This window comes from Plectrocnemia conspersa, unplaced genomic scaffold, assembly GCF_051122295.1.
Source record: "Plectrocnemia conspersa isolate PC_06_02 unplaced genomic scaffold, ASM5112229v1 ptg000009l, whole genome shotgun sequence".
Taxonomy (NCBI): domain Eukaryota; kingdom Metazoa; phylum Arthropoda; class Insecta; order Trichoptera; family Polycentropodidae; genus Plectrocnemia; species Plectrocnemia conspersa.
The window spans coordinates 9,904,131-9,930,337 of NW_028277173.1; the positions used below are offsets into that span (position 1 = coordinate 9,904,131).

Consider the following 26,207-nt stretch of genomic DNA (forward strand, 5'->3'; position numbering starts at 1 on the left):
TTAATTACATACTTTATAAATTTAAAAACGCTTTTTTTTCCATTGTATGATGTGTGAAATCTGAATATGGGTTGATATTTTTGTAGTGTGCTAGATTTATCTTTTCGTTGTTCAAGTGGTCATTATAGTGATCTCCCATCAGCGCGTCACATGCTAAAATATCTATTTTTATAAATCTAAAAGTGTATTTTTTACGCTATAAATATTGTTTAATTATTTAAAGTGTAAAATTTATATCTTATTTATCTATTTTATTAATCGAAAACTTGATCTTCTCCAAAAAAAAATTCTCGAAAAGAGTCCCATTTGATCGCGAAGGACAATTTTTTTCATAATATTCTACTTTTAATGTTATTTAATTGCTTAACGCAATATATACTATTACTAGTTTTATTTTCAAATGTATATCTAAAGAGCCACACACACGTATCCCGAAAGTCGTAATTTGGCTCGTTTTTTTTATTGAAGAAATATAAAAATTATCTAGTATTACCATATAGCTAAGTTAAAAAATAAATGCAATATATTCACAAAAAATAAATTTTTATAATATATTGTAACATTATCAATTATAACTTTTTTTATGTATTTTTTGTAATTATTCTACAAATAAATTCATATTTAAAGTACGTATATTAAAAAAAACACCTCTATATTTCTGTTAAATCAAACAGTTAATAAATATTTAGAATTATGGTAATTAATTTATACTGAATTACATATTATCATAACATATTTATAATACATTATTATAATTTTGTGTTATTTATTTCTACAAATAAAACAAAATAAAATTGTAATAATATAATACTGCGTATAAGGTTTTGACCAGATTCTCCACAAATTTTGCGATTAATTAATTGATTATCGTATACCCTAAATTGATCCTCTCCGAACGCTCAAAAATTGTAATTAGCGCCAAAATTTCAACCCAGTGTAAAAAGCACTTGCGGAAATTAAATAGAAAATAAGGAAATTAAAACGGGAAAACGCACGCCTATTATCGGCGGCCAAAACATTTATCTCAGTCAGTCGGGAATTACCTGAAAATGCCGGCTGATAAATGAACTTTTAATGAGTACGCGCATATAAATAGTGCATGATAGGTTAAAAAAACATGTATAAAAATGACAGCTTCACGCGATCACCTTGTGATATTATTTAAATGTAAATATACATTTACTTGCTAATGTGCGTGGCTTGAAATAACGTAGTATGGTTTTTAACCCTGAAACATTTGCTATAAATAATAAAACGCCTTATAAGCCTCGAGGCAAAAGCTTGATACGTTCCTGTGGTGTATCGTGATTATTTCAAAACTCATATAAAATTACTGAGCATTGATTTTTAATTTAATTATGGATTAAATATATTCAGAAAGTAAAACTTCTGATTTTTTACAAATTTTATTTATTTTTAACACTCACCATAAATCTAAAAGCATTTTTTTATTTTAATGTCATAAAAATCTCACAATTTTTTTTATTATTTTGTTATGACCAGTTCCATACACTTCTTAAGTTTGCAAATATCTGGTGTCTATTTAAAAATGTTTTTTTTTACATTTTAATAAACAGTTAGCAATTACCATTGTATCTATATAGTTTAATTAGTGAGTGCATATGTGTAAGTACGTGAACATTATCTTTGTGATTAAAATATGGTTAAAATAAATAAAAAAAGACTAAAGATCGTGACTACGCATTTTAGTAATGCTAGAAGCTGGTTTTATGGGACTAGCGTTACGATCTGATCATTTTCAGCTCAGTTATAACAAAAACAGCAGTTGAACACAATCCAACTGGTTTTAGAGGGCGTTTTACGGTTTGTGTTAAAATTTCTCAAAATTTATTAACGCCGCAAGGTCTAGGGTGCTGCCAATTTGTAAAATTGAATGCTGATTCTTTTAATCGGCTTAAAACCGTGGCTTATTTAATTAGAGGGCAGGGATTTTCGCGGGAGTGCGGTTTTAAGAAATTAAGGCAAATTGTATTAATGCCGTTTTTACTGGTCCACTAAACAAAATTAAAGACGATCGTTTTATTTTATTTTATCTATACTTGGCTCGAGAAAATTAATTCTCGACGAACCGAATCGATTCGGAAACGACTTTTTTGTAAATTTTACAACTTTTCCGGCGCGCTCTGCTTTATCGTTTGATTTAATTTGTCAAATGAAGCGAAGAATTTGCACAAATTGTGTCAAAGTTACAGAGTTTGTGTTTTTTATTCTTTTCGAGCTAATAAATCGAGTCAGAGTCGGTTCCTGAAATTGCAGGGCTAGTTAGATACAAAGTCTGTGCTCAGGGTATTTTAAAAAATATATATAACATACTATATAATATCAATTCCTACTATATATGCATATATTATTATTGTTTATAGGTAAGCAAAAATTAATTTTCTTTTTATTGTCTAAATTAGTAAATAATTAAATAGTTTTGTATATGTTTATTTTACAGCATCTATTGTATAGAGGCGGTTCATACATATTTATTTGGATTACTGACTAGTTGGACAGTTTTCGTTCTCCTATCTCAAAATTTCCTTCTAATGCAGATATACAGGCGTTTTATTTATTATATATGTATTACCCTTATCTGATCCAGAGATACCTGATTACGATTTAAACATATTAGGATTATTTTAAAACCTGTCGACAGAATATATATATACAACAAATTGCAACTCTAGATAATTCTGCATGTTCTTTATAGTTGTTAAATGTTAAACTATTTTAATGCTTGTTTTTCAACTACTCTCAAAGTATGCGAGCATAAAATAATACGATTATACTGCAAACTTAGTCTAGTGTGTACATTTCACATATTTATGTTTAATATATCATCGTTAGCACCTCTAAATTACACACTTCTGTATAAAAGCCTCTTCTGAGCTCTAACATAATAATATGAACACATCGAGCGCTTGTTAAGTCCAATTAATTATAATTTGCATTAGAGCACATACAAATAGTTTTGAACTGTAATTAATATTAATTTCAAACATAATTAAATACAACTTTAATTGCTATTTCTAAGCAATACAATATTTTTTATAAATATTCAGCAAAGCTATATTAGGACTAAGTAGTATATTAAATAGTAGATAGGCTATTTAAAGACATCAAAGGTTCATAGTGTTTCAGAAGGAGCAATCAAAATACGAGAATGATGACAATGAACCACAAATATTTAGTGAAAATAGAATCAAGACATAAATGTGCTCTAATTTATTTTAAAATATGTATACATTTTGAATCAAAACATAAATATAAATTTAATATTTGCGCTTTCATTGGCAACATTTTTTCAACAACTCTTATAGTGCTTATGTAGAACAGCTGAAAAAACGTATTTCTTATAAATATACTCGTTTAGACTTATCGAGATATATTCACACCTGTTGAGTGATTTTTCGAAATAATCTTGATCGTTTATTGGACGTTTTTCATAATAAATTTATTTAATTTAATATTTGTATTGAGATTAAAAACATTGATGTGTTACACAAACACATTGAAAATTAAAGCAATTTATATTAAAATATATACACAAAACTAATAATTATTATAACGGATATTAATGCATGTTTCTTCTAATTGTTTGTCCGGAAAAATATAGAGTATGTATTAAGGGAAGGAGCACCAAACATACTAATATTTTTTTTCGAGCATAGTTCTAAAATATTAAGGCACCGTGTATTTTATAAATTATGTAGCTTTATATTATCGATTTGACGTGAACTAATATGAAGTCTTAAAATATGGTTTTTAATATTAGCTTTTTGAATAAATAAACAATGTCAAAAAGCGTATTTTCCAAATTCACATTTAGTTCGCTAAGGTATTTTTTTGCGTGATTCGTGACGTTTTGACTTTATGTTAACTATGAGACACGTTACCTTTTTCTTGATGTTAAGTTTGTCAATCGACGCCACTGGTTTAAAATTTATAAATATATACTTACACTAGAAATAAAAATATTATTTTATATAATCGCATTGTTTGGTCTGTAAGAAAACTTAACCAACAACAAACAGCAGCGCTCATAGAAATCTCTCTCCCTCAATCCAATGCAGTAGATAACGTATTTGCCGCTTTTGTGCGATACACTTTTGGGTTTTGAAACTCGAATCGACACGAGCTCATTTTGAACTGCATCTCGGCTCGTGTTTGCTCATTTCGGCATTTCAATTTTGCCGTGAAACGACATCGTTCCGGAGCAGATCGAGCAGATAAGTCTGGGTTCGGACAAAGGGAAAATCGGGCGCACGTTCGCGCCAATAATAAACCGAGTTCTGAACTTTTTCGACAAAGTTGCCAAGCTTTGAGTCAATGGATACCTACCTACTAACCTTTGGTATCTATATAGTGTAGGTGTGTTTTGTCGCCAATTCGCCAAAGACTTTCGCAATTCGAAATTCAGCCACTATCCAGATTAAGATTCACCCGCAAGTGAATTTGCATACATATTGCCGCTCTACCATGTGTTGTTTTTCTATGTGTGTTTTTAGTGCGGAAAATCGCATTGTTTTATTGTAGTTTTTTATTCAAAAACGTCATAAGTCACGCGCCACTGCGGAGCGGCGCTTAAGCCCTTGACGTGAATAAAAATGAAGGATGTCATAAAAGCTCTGTATATGTGGAGCTTTGCCGAAAAAAATGTTCGGTACCATGCACGTCAGACGTCACGTTAATTTTACGTTTCACTATTTGCATTTTATAAACGTGTTTCACCCTTCAACGTATGCATTTTACTGTTTATTAATATAATGTATACATATATCATTGTTACAAGACTACATAAATAATCAAAGCACACAAAGTTTAATATTCATAGTTGTCCTTATAAATAGTTAATAAGCGAAAAAAAACTTTACGCAAAGAATTAAGTTATTCCGAATATAACTATAGTGTAAATAACTATTGAAGAATATGCAAAACCGTACTGCTATTAGTGCTATGTAAGCACGTTATTATTTTAATTTTGATTTAACAATTTTTATAGGGATATTTTTTACTTGAATATAAACTCCATAATTTAATTAATCCAAATTAATTAGTTTATTAAAACGCTAATGTATGTATTGTTAATACAATATTTTACACAATATCTTTCATAAAAATACTCTTCGATAATATAAATATAAATACCCTACACTACTTATTTTTTGCTGCGTAACAGTAAAAAGAGTAACGTTTTATGGGTAAACAACGAAATAGAGGGTATGTTTTGGAAAATATATAGTTTTGACGAAATTGGGTTAATGATACTGCTGTGAACAAGGACAGAGATAATTTCGCCAAAACGTTTGGGAATTGGAATACTCGTAGCAATTCGAGTTACGTCGTTATGCTATTATATACAAATTAATCACGAATTTAAAGTTTGAGGCCACAAATGAGTACATTATTATTAACCAAACTACATTAAAATAATATATATATAGATCTTTTATCTAATTTAATATAAAAATATTAAAAAAGAATATGAATATATTATATTATTAATATACGATTGCATAACATAAATGTTATTAGTGTTTTAATAATAAATTAATATGCAATTCACAAATAATATGTTATATAAAGTATGATAAAATCGACCTTTAAATAAGATTCTTAAAATTAATCATTATTATACGTAATAACATTTTATTTATTTTCAATGACAAAATCTTCGTAAATTTCGCTCATCATTCAATCTGACAAATCGTTACAAATTTTACTTGTCATTGTCATTATATTATACATAATTTGTACATATTTACAGAAGTTTGATGTGGGTCCAATAAACGTATTTTATTCATTAAAATAGTTATATAAATAAAACAAGCAATGTTTTACTTTAATGTAATAAAAACATTATGATTTAATACAGCATTTAATGATTTAGTATAGCTAAGTAAAAATATAATAATGTATCAAAAATAAAGATATTTTTTATTGTGTTACTTATTAATTATTTTTAATGCGAATATATTATTTGCTAAATCCATTTTTACTAACAATGATGAGTATAGTCCTTGTATAACTTATGTATATTGTCGTTTATTACTTATAGTATTTGTATAACTTGCGAAGGGAAACCTAGTCTATGAATAGTAGCTTCTATCGGTATTATGTTTTAGCCATAAATAAGAAGTAGAATATAAAAGATTTTGATAATTTACTATTATAAAATAAAATAATTTTGACCACTTTTGCATAATTTTGACACAATCTATTGTGAATCTAGTGACATATATTTATTTAGGACCGCAAAGCCATTCATCACTTATACTTATACGTCTATTTTAACCAAACTTTATATTATAGAATATATTTTTATATATGTACATAGATATTTGTATATTTATCACATACATATGTATGTATTTTTATATGGCAGTAATTTTTTTACGTTGAGTATTTACAAAAAAATTTAAGGTTTTATCTATTACAATACTTCGTAGTTGCTAATAAAATAAAAAGTCTTTTTCATGTTAGTGTCTCGAATTAAATAATTACATTAAAGTATTATGTGAAAATATTACATACATAAAGTAATTGTACGTTATCCTCTTTGCTGGGATTGATTTTATGATGACCTAACCAAACAGTTTTGACCTTGAAATTAATTTCTTTTCAAGGAGTTTAACATAAAATAAATATTAATGTTTTATAAATTTCCTAAAAAAAGTCACATGCCTCAAAAAGGTGACGACCTATTGCATTGCGATGTAATAGGATAAGACTACTTTTTTCACAAATAATTTTATTACAGTATGATTTATTTTTAATTTGATATTATGTAAAAAAAATATACTATTATCTCCCATTATATGTTTATTCTCAAAATGAATGGTATCTTGGTATTTTTTTTATTAAAAAAATGTATTACGCAGGACTCATATTTAACAATGTTTTTACAATATTTGGAAATTAATCCATTAGCGTTAAGCTTTTAATATTAAAATATTAATTAGTAAATATTATTTTAAATTACTAAGAAACGATACGTGATCTATTTATTAACAATTACTATTGATTTTCACTTTGAATTAATATATTTAATATTTTTATATATCATGCTTTTTAGCAAGTAAAACGTAATCCCAAAATCTGAACAAGCTTAAAAATAAAGTTAATACGCAAAAAATCAGAAAATAAGCCCGTGTGTGCAATATTTGAGCTCAAACATGCAAAAGTTCTAAAAACTCACACGTGGGATTCATAAAGGATCTAGCCTAAGGCCTAATAGACGCACAAGTCACACATGCCATATATTTTTTAGAGCAAACGTGTCTGTCTAGCTTTATAAGACATTTTATTTGACATACTTGTAACTTTTTATTTAATATAAACATTTTATACTTGGCATTTGTATTTATTTTATAAGCAGATAAATATTTTACAGTAAACCTCTCAATGTATAAACTACATATATAATATACGTCCTAACCCTTTCCAATGATTTTCACGGCACATCCTCACCCGCCGATAATGTCATATTTTAGCACATTTCCATCACATCATCGACTTGTCGGCTACCTTTTTTATTACATCATACATATTTACTTTCAATTGAAACTCTTCGACCTCAAGTACGTGAATAGCCTTATTTTATATTATATTAAGTCTTCCATGGGTCTCTCGCACACATCTATGATAATATCATTGCGCATACCTTCGCACGTTTATATCATGCTATGACAGATGTCTCTCGCTGAAAATTTCTTTTAGGGTCTCTCGATATTTTTTTTTTTCAAAACCGAGCTTCTCTTTCTACGCACGCAATTTAGATTCGAACGAGGGCGTTCGAGGAGGCGCAGTCCGGAACCCGCCCCTAACCTACCCCTCATGAATATTGATGACACGACGCGGATCCCACGCAGACGCCTCCCCATGTGAAACTCACCTTGTGCAGCCACATCATTTTTTAAGTTTTACCGCTAAAAATGCCTTTATCATGCCCCTTTGCCCCCATCTCAGTCTAACCGATTGTTTTGAATATTTGTAATATAGATTCATTGAGTTCTTTAGAACTTTTATTGATCGTGGGATAAGGTTAAATTCGCACAAGTGACTTCATAATAAATATTATGATTACATATTTTCTTTGATTTAAAATAAAATAGGTAAGCTTTTATAAATATTCAATAAAGGTTACATAGTATTAAAAAACGACTTAGGCATAATATTTTTAATTAATTTTAAAATTCACGACAAATATTGGCGGATCACTAGAAAATTTCTACAGACCACCGAGATAAAAATATTGCTCTAAATATATTGCATTATTGAGATTTAGTCAAAGAGAAAATTTCAATTGATTATACCCATATAAATTACTAGTCACAAATTAAAATATTAGTTTTAAATTTATCTAAATTTATTTGACAGAGATTTAAACATCGCTTTAATATATATATAAAATCTATTTATCCTAATATTTTTTATTAAATTAAATAATGTTTGTACATATTATTTTATAGACAACAGACCTAGTTTTGTAACTGGATAATTAAAAATTAGGTTGATATATTTTTAATCTGATTTCTTGTTTTTATATATATATTATTTAATCTAACAATATAGAATAAATGTTACAAGTTTAACAACCATCCGTTTAAACCTAACAAATAAAAACGTGAAAAAAATATCCCCAGTACTTATTTACATTCTCGAGTCATAAAAATCACCCAGGCAATTTATTCGCTAAATTGTCCCCATAAACGTGCCGAGTATTATTTATGTATCTGATTTTCGCTTCCATTAAGCAAAACGTTGTATTCATTTAGATGCTTAAAACGCAAATACAGAAATAATAATTATGACTACATGTATTGTGTATAAAATAAAATGAGTCATACATAAGTCATTGTTCAGAACGTACAATATCTCAACGGATAAATAATAAAAACGTAACGCACATGCGAATAAGTTTCGACTATAGAAAATATATATTTCGCGTTTCGGTCGATTTGGCTCGTTCGCTTTTCTCTTTTGTGCTTTTACAATAAAAGTGTGTGTACAATACAGACGAAAAAAAATTCAGTGACTCGATCGGTTATTATTGCCTTCGTAAGCCCAATTAAACTTTGAATTACACAGGTGTAAAGCGGGGCTTTAATTTGCTTTGTGAAATTGCATACACGCGATAAATTTATTACAGTGCTAAAGCGATAATTGCGACGTTTATGCTGTTGTTACTGTTAAAAAATAATATACATAACAATGGGGTGAAAAATATTTATTTTGAAAATTTATACGTCGAAATATTAACGTACTTGGTTGTTAAAAAACCGTTAAATTAAACCTTGAACTGTAATAAAACTTTATGATGTGTTGTAAAACACACAATTTTTAATCTTATTATTTTTTATTCAAATACAACTCGATAAAGTAATGGTATAATTTTTTGCTTATGATTTGAAATATTATAGCTTTAAATTTCACGTAAGCCATAAACATTTTAATTTTTTATCGTGTTCGATAGATTAAAAATTTCAGAATTTAGTTTTAATAAATCGTTACGTTTGTATAAATATAAATAAATAAATGCCATGAAAAAAATACATTTTGCACATAACTGTCTTATAAAATATGCTCAAAAATATTCCATATTTATCTCAACCATGTTTGATCCCCTGGCTACATGGATTTTTCCAGCTCAACCAAAATCAAAATATAATCGGCATTTTAAAATATATAATATCTGAGAATTGCTTATTATATTTATATGTATAATATTATTATAATCGCTTATTATATTAATTGTTTGAATAAATGCGTGTATTTTTAAGTACAGTGCACGAACGACATTAATTGTAGAGTTTAACATAGTTTTATTGCAAATTACTAACATTTTATTGCAAAAGAATGTTAGCGTGAATTTTTTTCATTTCAATTTCCATTTTACCATTCAGTTAAAATTCTATAACAGTGGTTACCGCGGCGGTTGACACGCATCGGTTAAAATCAATAAGCGCCATAAACAACTCGTTGTCGACATAATATGACTTTGCCATTTTGCCCTTTGACAACTTTTACACTTTGCTGTTTTAGTACTACTCTTATAAATTATCCAAGAGGTGAATTTAAATGGTTAACGTTTTTTATTCAAATTAAAGAAAAACTTGATGAAAAAGGTTTTAAGGATGAAAAAATATTGTATTTTACCATCTGAATATTTTATTCTTTTGAAATTTCTTTGTAAGATAAACAGGAATATCGATATTTATGTACAGCTTTTTGTCACAGTTGAATGAAAATTGTCATAAGTTAAATATAAAACTTTACCCATAAATTATACCAGCTGAACTAAATCATATATTCAGCCATTGTTATAAAAGAAGGATACGCTTAAAAATATTTTATAATTATTTACAAATGTATTAACCGACAAAAATATCTTTTGAACAAAATGAAATTCTGTTTTAAAATCATTCAATTAAATCTATTTTTTAATTACTAATTGATTAAATATGTAAAATTGCTTAATTTAATTTTATTGGTAGCTTTCTTTGATTGTTATATGCCGCTATTTAATTTCTAAATAATTAATATATATATTGTTTCTTTTTAATAATTATTATAAAAAAATATTTGTAAAAAAAAAAATTATTACAAATATTTTTTAATGTTTTACTAACGAAATATTTTATTTATACTGCTGCATAAGAAAGAGTGGGTCCGTGCAAAATATTTGAAAATCTGCATGCTTTCTTAGATGCTTTTAATAGTGGTCGGAAGTATTTGGATAGCTAAAAATTGTTTACGATTTTTTCAGTATTGGTAATCTAAAAACTACAATAATAATCAGATAAAAATAAAATGCCCCACGTAAAAATTGGCAGATTTCAAAAATATATTGGGGCTTTCCATAGAGCAACGATTAAAAATTTGCCTGTCAGTGATCTTAAATTGTGTTTTTTCAATAATCCCAAGAAGTATTTTATTTTTATCATGCTTAATATATACAAAACATAAAGTAGCAACAGATAATTTTCTCTACGATTTGTGTATTAATACAAAAGCCAGAATTTTTTCGTAACTCTACGCTGAGTAATAGATCAATGTATTATATATTTCCTTTGAAGTCCTTTGATTATTCGCGTCCATAATAACAGATCATTGTCCTTTTAAAGTGTGTTCATTTGAACGATTATCCAATTCTCTGTTTATCAATAATATTAATATATTTACAATTGTAGACTACTATTACAATCAAATACTATATTAACATATTTTTATATAATAACATATATTTTTTTATTAAGCAAAGATGCTAATTCCCATTTATTGATTAATGAAAAACTAGATCTAATGAAACCTTATATATTTCGTAGCAAAAAATTATTATATTCATTTAAAATGTATTAGTAAATATACTACATGCCAGTCAAGATCGGGTATATATAAAACAAATATTAACTTATTATAGAAAATACACGTACCTCTTCTATTATTAAAATTTATTAAAAAATAATTAAATTCATTAATTATCTTTGCTTTTTATCGCTTTTTTAATTAAGAATCTATCTAATGACACTTAAGTTGGCCTTCTTTATGGAATTTGATAAAAATGTGACATTGTAATGTCATTGATTAAAATCATAGCTCACACACTCAGAGTGTTTTTCACGAAATTTTCCTCTGTTTTCCGCGTTTGATAGTTATACATAATTTAATTAGTTATTAAAGAATCTGTAAGTTAATAGTGTGCTGAAAAAAGCTACAACTAACTTAGGTATAATCATCATTTTAAATAAAATATAAAAAAATAATAAGAGCACCACACTAATATTATTAAAGCTCAATGTAATCAATAAATCGGAGCCTTTTTTCATATTTTTTCCCATTATGTAGATTAATATTTTAACGATGAAACTATTTTATCGGATAAGGAATAAATTAATAATAAAACGTTACAAAATAATGTACGATTTCCTCTTTTAAAATACACATTTTTTATATGTTTATGGTAATCGATAATCTGATTTGCATTAAAAGAAAATATTTTTTTATCTAGATATGTAATCATATTTATTTATTTTCAATTTATTTGAGTTTATCTTTTGACCTAATTAATTACATAATAGCGAGAGTTTTATATATGGAATAATATGTTTTTTACTTATATATAATTGTTATAATCATTTTTTTTAAAGATAATTTTGTATCAAAATATACCTATTTTTTATTTACAATGAGCTTTAAAAAACATTTATTTTCATGTTATATTTACTTTCCACAATAAATAACAAAATATTAACACATACACTTCACAAAAATTAACACGGTCATTACACAAATGACGCGAGTCATTAATAATAATAAAAAATCAACACATTAAAACTCACCCGCGTTCATTCACGTCACATAAAAATAAGCATATTCAATTATTATGATGAAAAAATTTATGAAAAATTACACATTGTCATGCAACCAAAAATACAGTATGCTCAAAAATAATATATAACATTTAATTTTGATAACATATTTGTTTAAAAAATTCTTATTACTATATTTATTAGTAGAACAACGCGCTTTACATAACCTAACCTAACCCAACCCATTACTAGAAACAAAGCTATTTAGCTTACCGAAACTTTAAATTGTAAAATCAACGAAGAATATAGACAGTATGATAATTGAATAATTGATATATATATTAAAATGCAACATTTTTTCGTTGATAAAATGACTTAATATGAGTGTAAAAAATAGGCATAAACTCCTTTGCAATCGTGAATCAGGGTAATTTAAGTGTTTAGTTAGATTTGTAATAAATTATTACATTCATTATTTTGTAGCTTAGCAAAATAGTGGTTCTTATATTCATGGAAAAAGTGATAGCTAATTCAAATTCTGGTTTAATTCTTTAACATATTTAAACTAAATTGTTGTTGTGCAATTAATAAATTTCTAAATAGCATATAGTTTAACTCTTTAGAGGTAACAACAACTTTAGTTATTTACACAATAATGACATATTATAAACTCATTAGAACGTAATAATAATTAAACTTAAACTACTACAGCTTTTAAAGCATAAGCTTTGTGCTAAGAACTTGTTATTTATTTCAAAATATTTAATCACCCTAATATATTATTAGTCTTTAGTAATCCATAATATTATAATCCCTTAATATAGTCACATTGCTTTAATTTATATTAATTCTACTGAAAACGATTAACGCAATGTTTACATTACATTAATTACTTACCAATGCTATTAAAAACTTATAGACTTAGACTATGAAAACTATTCTTATTTATTATTTTTCAACTTACTGAGCGTTGAATTTGCAATGATTTAACTTAAAAGAATAAATGTAAAGTAAATATTGTATTGAGTTAATTTTTATGAATAAATAACAATGTATGTTATTCTATTTTACATTTAAATTTGCGTGTATTAAAATAATTAATGGTCTTGGTAATATTTATTTTGTTATATAATATTTACCTGTAGTTGCCCAAGCGTAATTTATTTATTATTTTTTATTGAAATGTATACGTTGTTATAAATACTATATATTTATTCTATTTATAAATAAATACTACAGTTTTTTTTATTTAAATAATCCGCACGTGAGAATGGTGTAAGTCGCTGATTATTGGCGTGAAAGACCTGGGTTCAGATCCCATATGAAAGCTGATACTTTTAAAATTACTATTGTATCTAGGAGATCGTGATTAGTGATTATTATATATTAATAATTTTGATAGATTATCATAGATTACATTTAAATAGATTTTCATAATCTCACGGATGAATGTGATGATTTATTAAAATTAAACTAGGTCCTGCATAGTGTTTAAAAATTTCTAATAATAAGGAACCTTAGCTCATAAATAATATATTGTATTCTTTAAAAAAAATATTAACAGTGAGATTTTTAATATCCTTAAACTTCTAAAAAACAAACTTTCTGTATAAAATAATAATGTTTTACGTTTACAATTACAAATTAAGGACATCTTGATTATTGCAAACATAGGTAGCATTTTTATGAAAATCAGCCCAACAGACGATGAGCTAAATTTTATTTTAACTAATTTTATTACGCTTTCAAAAAGTATTTGGGACACCCTATAGAAGAATAAAAAACAGGCTTCGCGGCGCCGTGGTGCAATTAGAATTCGGGTCACGTGCACTGTTCGAGCTTCTGGAACAGGGTGTATCGGTCCCTTTAATCTGGCCCGTTTGTCGAGGCATTAGTCTCCGATATGGTCATGTGGGGTGGCTCAAAGGAGGTGGTGTTCTAAAGGGGTTGCAGCCTCCAACTCCCTTGGCTCTAATCCAACACCTGCACTGCTGCAGCTACTCTTGATGCTGCAGCTGCAAGACATGCCCGAGTGCATTTTTTTTGCTTCTTCTTGCCCGATATCCAACTTTTCCCATTACCGGAAGTGTAAAACACAAGACGAATCTCAATTTGGATAACCGAGAGAAGCTGTCGGTGGTGAGTCTCACTCTGAACTGTTTCCGAGCACTGAGGTATGCTTAAGCGAAAGTTTTAGATTGCAACGGTTCAGAATGCTAAGTTAACGCTGATTCTACGTATTATTTTGAAATCTAGGGTTTAATTATAAATTTATCTCATCATTATATATACACTATGAAAACAAAACTTCTTCAAGGCAATCAGGCAACCGTGACATACAAAAACATGTAATGTGAACGATAGAGATGTATGTAACCTTAAGAAAATTAACAATTAAAAACTAATACTGTATCAGTTAAATTATCGGGGAAGAGTACTATATTATGTATTTGAACTATTATTAATATAAGCTACTTTTATACATGATTAAAATAATACTGATATTATATTGTTGTATTTTATACAATTTTTACCATATGTGAACATAATTATTTTACATTGAAAAATTTTATAAGACACATATTTTATACTTACAATTCATATTTATAAGCTTGTATTTTTAATTTTAAAAGAAGAGTTTCAACTGACAAAGAACTTATAAAAATAAAATTTATTTAATTAAAAGCATTTAAAGTATTTTCGAGTCGAGTTAAAATACAAAGTTCTGTGAATGCTCGATAAAATGTTAAAGAGGCAAATTCCTGGGATTACCGCAATATTTTTTTTTTCATGGAAAAAATATTACGCATACTTATGAATTTATGGACATAATAAGAGGGCACAAAGCCTAAGATATGGCGTTCGTGGACAGTAAAAAAATAGGATTAAAATTACGTAATCCTCGGAAGGTCAATCCTTCTTTAGTTCTGAATTTATAATCGACTATCTAGTAAACGGACGCTTAATTATCTTCATTAAAATTTCACCGTCGAAGATATACACGGCGAGCCCTACTTTGTCCGTTAGCTTTAAGCCCGGTTTTAATAATTAAATCTATCATAAATGCAAAATTCATATCGACATCAATTTGCGTCAAAAATTTCAATTAAACCAACTCACTTCCCAGAACTGATTTAAATATTGATTTAGAATATGTTTCATATAGAACAAATATAATCGGTTTGAGTTTCGCAAGTTTTCATTTTATATTATTCAAGATTTATTTACAATGTATAACCTATTCACATATGAAGTACATCTCTAATCTAAATAAAATGCCATTCGAGCAGTATAAATATGCGTAAAAAAATGGCATCTAAATTAGCGTTAAAAACCTGTTGTAAATATATATGTAATTATGGCAAAAATAAAATTTAAAAGAATTGTTGATCGGCTCCTACCATAAAGAGAATTCGGTCATTAGAGATTCTTAAAATACCTTAAAAAATTTATTGCATATTTTACATCAGACTTTAAAATGCGCGGTCCTGTATTAAGTTTGTTTTTATTTGCTATGGCTTCTCTATGATCATCAAATAATGATTTTATATACTTCTTCCATTCACTTTTTTTTCTGAACCTCTTTACTTTTTTTACTAAAGCTAAATAATATTTTTTTTATTTAGTCCTAATGCTTTTTTGATTTTGTTATGCAAACGTTTATTTAAAAATATTTATTAATTGATTCTTTTCTGGGTATTTATCGGCCATCTTAATAACCGTAAAAATTATTTAATAACAGTTTAATTATTTATTGTACATTTATTAAGCTTATATTTTTAATAATTAATAAAATATAATAATCTACAGTATTTAATGTATTACAAAGTTTTATGATATGCACCTAACTACGCATTACCTTAACAGGCTAATAAATAACCCTTCCAGCAATTTGAATATAAAAAACCATATTAAATTTTTAAGTCGATATTAAGCCTTTGATACGATGATATAATATATAAAATATTTAAATAGTCCCGCAGGGCAGTCGCTAAAACCATTTCTCTAAATTTATTATACTAATGATATTCCTATTGAAACAATATTGAATTAATAATGTACGCTGTCTTTAACCAATTGCAATTGAATTAAAACAATTCACAATTTACATTATTATTTTAAGACGTAAAATATTAAAATATACGAAAATATATAAATAAGCTTTATCACATATACAATATGTTAACCTTGGACTTCACAAGTAAATTGTTTAAAATATAAATATGGACTCAAGGGCCTAAGCATTTTCTGCAATAGCGGTCTTAAAGCCGATATTAATAGAATAAGCTGTATCTATAAATGAATAGTTGATAAGACCGGAAATTACAAACCTTAGCTCAGAGTAGGATAATTAAGAAATAAAACCAGATGTTTGAATCTAAAAAAAGTTTAAAATATCCCAAAACCACTAAAATTTTTTATAGCTTGTCAAAATATCCGCCAAATAAATGCGATTAACCAAACATTTTTGTTCAAAATTCAATAATATTTGGTCCTTAATTAATTTTTGCCTAAAATAAGACTGACTGACATATAAAAAGTCTCACTAGTGCTCTTTAACTTGATAGCCATCCCACTTTTGGATGTAATCAAAAAACGTTATGATGTTCACTACCCATTTTATGAGTTAATATTTTAACTACTTGAGATTAAATAGATTAAGATTTTACATAGTTTATCATATTTTCTGCTTCATTTATAATATTGTTAAAATATGTAGATTTTTTTCTAGTGCTTGCCCATGCAAAATACAATTTAGTATAAACATGTCCCTGATTTAGCAATTATATTTATACCTTTATAATAATAAATATTTATAATTTTTTCGCTATGTATGTTTTCCTTAATTTATTTATTTTATCTTGTGAAAAATAGCTTATTAATCAGTGATTTGTATTTATTGTAAAATACTTATATCTTTATATTAATTTCTATTTAAATGGATCAGATTTAAGAAGTACTACAGTTTCTTTGTTATACTCTGAATATGTAAAGCGTATACTAATTACCATTACACATACCACAAATTATTTTAGACGTATGAAAATGAGCGTCACGTTAAACAATAACTTTTCCCCGGAGGGTCGTGATTTAATTTTTCCGAAACTCGATTTGAAATTTTTCCTATGGCCGCAGCATACAGCGCATATACCCAACGACAAAAATATTGGAGCAAACTCAATTTGTAACTAAAGAAAAGTTTCGCCTGCCCAGGGAAAAAAGCCGATGTTTGATTAAGCGAAAAGCGATGGACAAAGTAGAAAGTTTACGCCGTGAGCTCTGCGAAAAAATAGCACGGAGCCGCTTAACTTTTTAATGGCATTAAGTCGTGAAAAATATATTATAAATAAATATGAAAAGTCGTTATAATGATACAAAAATATAGCCTAGTTAGTTTAAAAAATATCTAGACTGTCTTGTATTTTTTTCACTGATGGAAAAAAATTCTATAGGCACATATCCAATTTGAATTGCCAATTTGCATGTATGAATTATTACATTATATTAAAAATACTTATCAAAGTGTTTTATATATTTAATGATGAATGATCACTTATTTTCTATAAACGAAAAATAAGTTACTGATGAAATTCAACACTAGTGCGCACAAAAAATTGGTCACTAAGCGAACCATGCATTTGACGAGATAAAAAATTGGCTCAGGCATTTTACACAGACAATCCAAGCACAACGTTGCTTCGACTAAGGCAGACTCTGTCACGTCACGCGGACCCTCGATAAAACCGCAGTGTTGCCAAGCGTAAAACAAATCATTTCCGTGGCAAATCAATACCCCTTGCACACAAATAATATCTAATATTAAAAATTATTTAACTTTACTAATTTTTGAAATACTTTGGTCGACTTTTAAATTTGCAATGAAGGGTTATACTATTATGTTCACTATAATGTTCAATGCTGTATATTTCCAAATTATATTTTTTGTTAAACCAGTTTAACCTTTTTAACAAATTTATTTTTAATTTTCCCACAGAATTTATATATCGTTCAAAAATCTGCTCCTTTTGGTGAAATTAGCTTAATGGCTAAAAATGTCAAATTAAAAAGCTTTAAAATATATTATATAAAATTCCCTTTCGGGCCTACCCTCTCGCATTAAACCTTTAATCACAGCGCATTTGCGAAAATTCAACGGTTTTCATAACACCCTCAACGACATGCCCCTTTTTAATTAACACCAAAATTTTATAAATTGTAAAAACAAATTCACAAATATTTTATACAGAAGGTTACACTTGTTACATTTATTACTATTTATTAGTTCTTGAGTGTTACTAGTTAAAACTTTCACTATACATATGTTAAATGGTTTTCTTAAAGCGCTTCGCAAGTACCCTTCTATTAATATTCCAAATGTTTTGGTATACTAATAGTCCAGTCAAATAAGGCGAAATAAAGGCTAAACCTCGGAATGAAAGATAACAAGCTGAAATGTTGCACAGACTTTCGTATTGATGTTCTAAGGACAGGGTGAAAAGTCTCATAAAATATCGTGTCTGCTAATCAAGATATCAAAGGTGAAAGGTCACAAAATTTGTTTTTTTTGCAAATATCTCGCATTTTATGCGTCGCACGTCATTAGATGCTTTACAAAACTTGTAAAGCATAAAATTTTCTACAAGTTTGGTTAAAATATTTGTTTTGTATCCTTAACCGTTTTTGAGATATAGCGCGAAGAGTGGAAGGCGTACATCCGTTTATAGAATCCAGCGAGTATTTCTACCTACTTAACTTGGTATAAGCTTTGAAAAAGTAAGCAATCGTGAAAAAAGTGGTCTCGGCAAGTCGTTTGAACCATAATTTTATTACTTTTTTTATTGTATTATTAGGAATTATGAATGAAATATTGCTCGACTAGAAATTTGTGCGAAAAAATTGAAAGAGTTGAACGATGTCCTTACGGAGTATGTACCAGATGATAAGAAGATCATTTCCAAATTAAGAGAAAAATATTTAACTGACATTATAATTACAACGAAGATTGGATCATTCCCTATTTTTTCTTTTCCCGATGCTCAAGCTTAAATTTTATCCATAGCTTGGTATGAAAATAAAAAAGGCACTTCGGAAGAAGAACACTTGCGCGTAGTGGAAGCTGCTGCGGCGATTATTAGAGAAGATATTCGATCTTCTGTTGTTGAGACCAAGTCCTATCCGCCCCCGAGTAAAATATTAATGAAGAAATTCCGAAAACTTTATTACATTTTCTGCAAGAAGTTATTATAAAGAACAGAAAAGGAAAGACGGGGCATTTTAAAACGAAATACACAGCTATAAGTCATGCCATAATGACTTCCATACGAAAACGGTCCTTTTCTTCGCAGTTATTAATAGGCCTATCTGTATTTCTTCATAGAAGAATTACAGATAGGCCAAACATCCATAAAGACTTTTGGATGTTTTGTCAAGTTTAGGTTTTTTTCGCTTCATATAGTGATAATGTAAAATGTTAAATTTCAGCTGTTTATCACCCACAGCCTCGTAATCAACCATCAGAGTCAAGTGCCTTAGTACAGTATGCAGCGGATAATGCAAAAAAATATTTATACTCTTGATGGCTATAATACTGTTCATATAATGGGAATGATAAAAATAATAACTGCAAAATCTGAAGTTATATCCGATGACCGCATAGAGAAATTTACAACAAAACCAAGTGCAAAGGAGTTAGCAGCACTATCACATATACCCCTTCTAGTGTATGAAAATCATGTCGTACCCGGATTGAGCAAGAGATTCAAGTTCGAAATTTTAATGATGTAGAAGAACTAACCGAACAAATATTTAATGTAGTTGATTTGTTGTGGATGTACGGAAAGTGGAAAAATATCTCACCGTTGCCAGGGTGGAATGGATTTATTGAACAACTTACAAAAACAATGAGAACTTTGTAACTTCTCGGATTCTGTTTCTTACTTTTATTCATCATCCTGCGAGTAATATGGACACAATTTACAACACATTACAGTGTACTACAAACACTGCCAAGAAACATGAACAAAGAACATGCTTAATAACTTTTGATCAGCCGTTGTACATAAAAGCACGTGAAATCGTAGCAGCTTCAGATGCTAACTCAAACTTGTCCAGAGTAGTTGTGAAACTAGGAGGCTTTCATATGCTTAAGTCTTTTATTGGTTGTATAGGGTATATAATGAATGGAAGCTGAATCAAGGAAGCTCTCAGTACAATTTATGCTTCGAATTCTGTCGACAAAATGTTGGATGGTCACGCTTTTGCAAGAAGTATCAGAGGCCATACGCTATTAATTTTTGCATTATCGATGATGATTTTTGAAGATATGGGGATTGAAAGTTATAATGCTTTAGACGGGTTCATTCAGCAGATAACAATTTGCGATGTTTCCTATGAAACTGTGGAAAAATGTGCAGGTAGCTCTGGCTCCGTAGTTCACATAGCGTTATCCTATAACCGGATGCGCGCTTCCCACTCCCCGCGCTATATCTCGAAAACCATTAACCATACGAAGAAATAAATTATCACAAACTTGTAGAAAATTTTATTTTCTATAAGTTTTGTAAAACATCTAATGACATGCAACGCAAAGGAGGCGAGATATTTGCAAAAAAACCATTTTTATGACCTTTGACCTTTAATATCTTGATTAGCAGACACGATATCTTATGAGACTTTTTACCCTATCTTTAGAACGCCAAAACAAAGGTCTGTGCAAAATTTCAGCTTGTTATCTTTCATTCCGAGGTTAAACCCTTATTTGACTGGACTATAAGGTGCATTTTTAATCTTTTATTCATAAAAAAAAAAATATATATATAACGCACTTTAGTACAAATTTAATATCGTTCATTAAGCCAACATCATTTTTATTCGTGTTATATTATATATATTTTTTATAATATTATAAGACTAGTCACGGACTTGTACTACTTATAAAATCAGTAATTAAAAGTAGTAAATTTAACTAAAGTCTTAAATTCATCAACAATGAAAAAATCTATAATAATTATATTTTTGATTGTTAAATACAAATCATATATTCTTTATAAACTGGAGTAGCTTAATATTAAATAATTTTTACACGATATTTATACATGAGATTAGGAAAATCTAGGAAAACCTAATCTGATTTTTTTGACACTCACTCTTTATATGATTTTTTTTAAATGCGACAGCATCGTGAGAAAACTTTTTGAAAATTTAGTAAAAAATCACATATTGGATTTTCATAATCTGTTCCAACAGCCAACGGAATTCAGTTCAAAAACTCATCAGCCTTTTGTAAGTGGCACTTCTACCAAAAGTGTCGAAAAATCAAATATCCTTCTATATGTGTGAATACGGGAAAGCGGGAAACTAACGATTACTTGCTCAGATACTTCCTCGTACATTTACTTTGAACATCCACTTTTGAAATTTATTTTTTAGACTTCCAAACTAGGCTCATTAAGTTCATACGAACTTAAATTCAATCAAGTAACAGCCGACCCTCTGACCCTCTGACCCTCTGTAGGCTATATTTTTAATGTTTTTGTAAGACAGTAGTTCTGAATATTTTTTCCTTTTTATTCACAGTTGGCGAGAATGGCGGCGGTGGAGGCGGTCCTGTATCCGGCAGCGCATCCAGACGCTTCCTGACTGAATTCCTGCAGGAGCAACCCGCCGTGGGGACGTCTCCATACTTCGACCTCAGCGTTCCCACCAACCTCACGGGACTAGTGGGGCAACCGGTGAGGCTTCTCTGCAGAGTCAGGGGACTCGGAAACAGAACGGTACGATACGATAGCATGTCACATTCACCTGTACTTTGCCTATTCACATTTGTTGTAAAGTACTCACCTGTGTCTCATACGCTTTGTTAAAACATTTTGCACAAAACGACAATATATCACACATACACATAGACATATATTAAATACATTCACACATGTGTGGCAATAAGATTAAACGAGTGTGTTGCAATTGTTACAATTCCGACAGCGCCCGCGATAAAGTTTAAGTTATTTGTTAACCGAACTTTGGCTGAGTCGTAACGTGACTTGTTATATAAATTAAACCCAAAATTTATATCGTATGCGTGTATATGTTTACTTGTGTGTGTGTGTGTAAGATAGAGAAATTAATTTTGTTTGGTAAAATTGTGAGATAAATTTTCGATCTGGGTTATTTTTATTATAATTTTTAACATCATATATCAGTGTTGAAAAAATATTAATACACCTAGTTACACTAACATTTGACAGAAATACAATTAATTTTAAATGGGTACATTTTTTTAAATTATACAGATGATGATTCTAATAGTGAACGGACTATTGCTCACATGGTAACTGGTCACACAAAAATTGGTCACAAATCGATCTCTCATAAGGCGATTGCTCATACGAATATTGTTCACACAAAACATCACTCACAGGATTTAAGGAAAGTTATTTAATTACAAAACCCATTCATTGCGTACAAATTATTGAGACATTCATGATGGGCTGACAAATTTTGCAAATTTTAAAAATACATAAGAAAATATGTATTTTACGTTTTGTATTAATTGGTTGAAAATATTTTGTATCAATTTGTTGATGTTTACAAATACGTTTGGCCTTCAATTGAATGTGTATTTTTTTCATTTTGTCGTGTAGATACGTATTTTTAAAATATACAGTCATGGCTATAATAATGGGACACTCCTTAAAATGGTGTGTAGCTCTTTACAAGTGCATAGTCTCACCGAAATATTTTAGCAGGTAGTTTTAATCGTAATTCTTAGAACTATACAAAGGAATTTGTAGTTTTAAAACTCTCACTTGAGTTTAAAAAAATTTTGCAGGTAAAATTGCCCAGTCTCGCTCAAGTGACTCTCGCTGGTTTCAGTCTATATTTATCGTTATGATTTTTTTATTTAATAATTTATTTTAAATATTATCTAAGCATTGAAAAAATGCCAAAAATATAATAAATTAAGTGAAATTTAGTTTATTTATTTACTGATTTATTAAAAAAAATCATTTTTTCTTAATTTGTATCCTGTTAATTTAAAAATTTAATTTCTTGGAAAATTACTTTATTGATATAAATTTAATTATTAATATTTAATCTTGAATCTTAATTTGGTTGATTAGATTAATTCATAATTATAATAACGATAAATAGGATCATTCTATAGTATTATTTTAATATATATTTAAGATTTTTTGGATTTTATAAAGCTATAGGTATGTTTTTATTATAATAATTTATTATGTATTTTATTTTAAATTAATTTAATATTTTTTTACATTTTTTTTCTGTACTTCTTAAAACCTTTGCTATGTTGTTTATCAATTAATTTATAAATTTGGAAATATTATTTATTTATTGCGTTGTTGTGAAATATAGCGGGAATTAAATATACATATTTCCTTTATAATAATTAAATACATAGCAATAATTTGCTTTTATTTAATTTTTTAATGATCAGCTATTATATACTTATGTTTATATCTATCACCATTTATTAAAATATTAAGTTGAATAAATCAGCAGCTTTCATAACTTTTTCATCATTAAAATTATCGATATGTTGTCGATTTTTAAATTAAAAATACACAATTGCCAAATTATTATTTAACCCAAAGATTTTTCTTGTAAAATTATTTTAAAAATAGTGTATGAATATTTATAAATATCTTATTTCGATTAATTGATTTTTGACTTTGTGTCCTGTTAATATCGAAATTAAATAACTATACTTAAAAAAACTTAATAAAAAGCAATATTCGTATGAGCATTCACCTTGTGAGCAAGCGATCTGTGACCAATTTTCGTGTGAGTGAGTTGCTATGTGACTAATATTCGCGTGAGCAATCTTTCCGTGACTAATATTGCAATGTGAGTAATGACACCGAACCGAGTCTTATTTAAAAAAATAAATATTTTTGTTATAATGGCGTAAGAAAATAATAACTGCAATTAAAATGTAGTATAATTCAATAGTAAAATTTAGTCAAAGAGCACTTTTATATATTGTTTTATTGGCACATGTTTAATTTTATCTATTTAAAATAAAACATTTTATCTGATTTTCGGTGTTTGTATAATTCCTTATTTTATTATAAACGTACTTAAGTACACATTGCATAATTACACAGCTAATGAACGCAAAACGGCGTCCGAAGAGCATCGTAAAATTTACTCTAAAGCTAAAAATGAAGGTTATCAAACGGGACAGCACAAATAAAACGTAATCCTTTTTAAGGCCCCACAGGGGCGGATCAGTGTGGGCGAAATCCTAAAATGAATTACGCTACTTTATCAACGCCTTGCATCCGCGATAATCTTCATATTTTGACTTTATACTTTACCAAGGTAATAGTTGGTTAGGTTACAGTAAACCATTATTTAAACACGTTCATACGGGGATAAAAAAGAGATTTAATCGGCAATCGCTAACGTTAGTTTAAACTTTTAAATTGAGTTCCAATGTGGTCCAACTTTTAATAGATAAAAGTTTTAATTTTCTGCGGCTCAAAATCGTTAAAACAAAATTGATGGAATTGTTTTCGGAAGGGAGATAATGATGGGGAAAATTGGGTTGGAAAAGATTTAATTTTATTACCATTCGTAATATTAAGATGTGTTTATACAAATATCTTTATTATTTAATATATGATCGTTTAACATTACCGTCTAATATTATCAAAGCACTGGATTTAAAATTATCTCGGTGTTAAATTCTCTAGTATTTTCTAGAATTTGCCCTATTGAGGAAATTAAGTCAATTGCATATTTTTCTGTTCTGAATCCACATCAGTATTTCCCTACTATTTTTCTCTATAAAGTTACATGAGATTCGCTATCATATTTTTTAAGTTGAATTTAATATTGTTATACCTCTAAAGTTCTAACATATCAATGGGTTATCCTTAATATATATTGGACATATAATATGTTTTCATATTGGCAAGTATTTAGAATATTTTTGTGTATGTATTGCAACAGAGTCCCCCACAATCTTATCAGCATCTTAGCAGAAAGGTTGTTTGTATTGACTGGTGACTTATTATTTTTAAGTAGCATTAATGTTTGGTTTACTTCTTCCAGAAAATGTATATTACCACTTGAGTCTCATTGGAGTTTAACAGGTCATCGAAGTGCTTCATTCATATATCTAAGATCTTTGGTTTTTCAGTTATAAAACTTTCTTACATACGTAGTTCCTTGTTTTTTCTCTCCGAAATTGATTAAATTTACGGTAAAATAATATACTGGTACTGCTCTCTCTCTGAGCTGTTCAATCTTCTTTGGTGGATGTTTTTCGCTTTGTCATATTTTCTCCCTGTGGGTTCTCTTTTTCTCTCTGCGCAGAAATTTGTAGTTTCCAACAAATGATTTTGTAAGATTTCTTTGCTTACTTATTTTATTTTATATATTTTAAAATATTTATAGGTACATTTCTACATGCGTAGAAAAATAATATTATTTTAATAATACTGCTATTATTACGAGTCATTTTAATAATGCAAAATAATTTGTTAATAACAATTAATTAAAATCATTTATAAATATTTTAAAATGTAATAAATTTTTAATACAACATTATTATTTTTACGCGTCATTTTAATTCTGCGTATTTTAAACAAATTGTTTACGGTAATAACTTTGAGCAGTTTATAAATTATTTTTTTAACAATTATACTTTCTATTAGCAAGCTTTCAGTAAATTTAAACTATGTTGGTACATCAATTAGTTTCTTATCTTTACTTTTGTAAAAGATTATTTGTTTTATATATGCATTTTTTTCTTTAAGTTGCTCAATAGTACCTCAAATATAACGTTTTTCAACTAATATCTAATGGAACAATCACGTTTAAAACAAATGTTTATAAATATATCGATTAATAATGAAACAT

At 28.0% G+C, this 26,207-nt stretch overlaps 1 protein-coding gene across 3 annotated transcripts in view; it reads left to right on the top strand.

The window, feature by feature from the left end:
* LOC148231879 (zwei Ig domain protein zig-8-like) overlaps nucleotides 1-26,207 on the top strand; it is a 112,004-nt gene that overhangs the window by 60,511 nt on the left and 25,286 nt on the right. For all 3 annotated transcript variants that reach the window (XM_088191851.1, XM_088191853.1, XM_088191852.1), the window contains one exon: nucleotides 21,894-22,090. In XM_088191851.1, coding sequence (XP_088047977.1) covers nucleotides 21,894-22,090 — 197 coding nt within the window. The remainder of the gene's footprint in view (nucleotides 1-21,893; nucleotides 22,091-26,207) is intronic.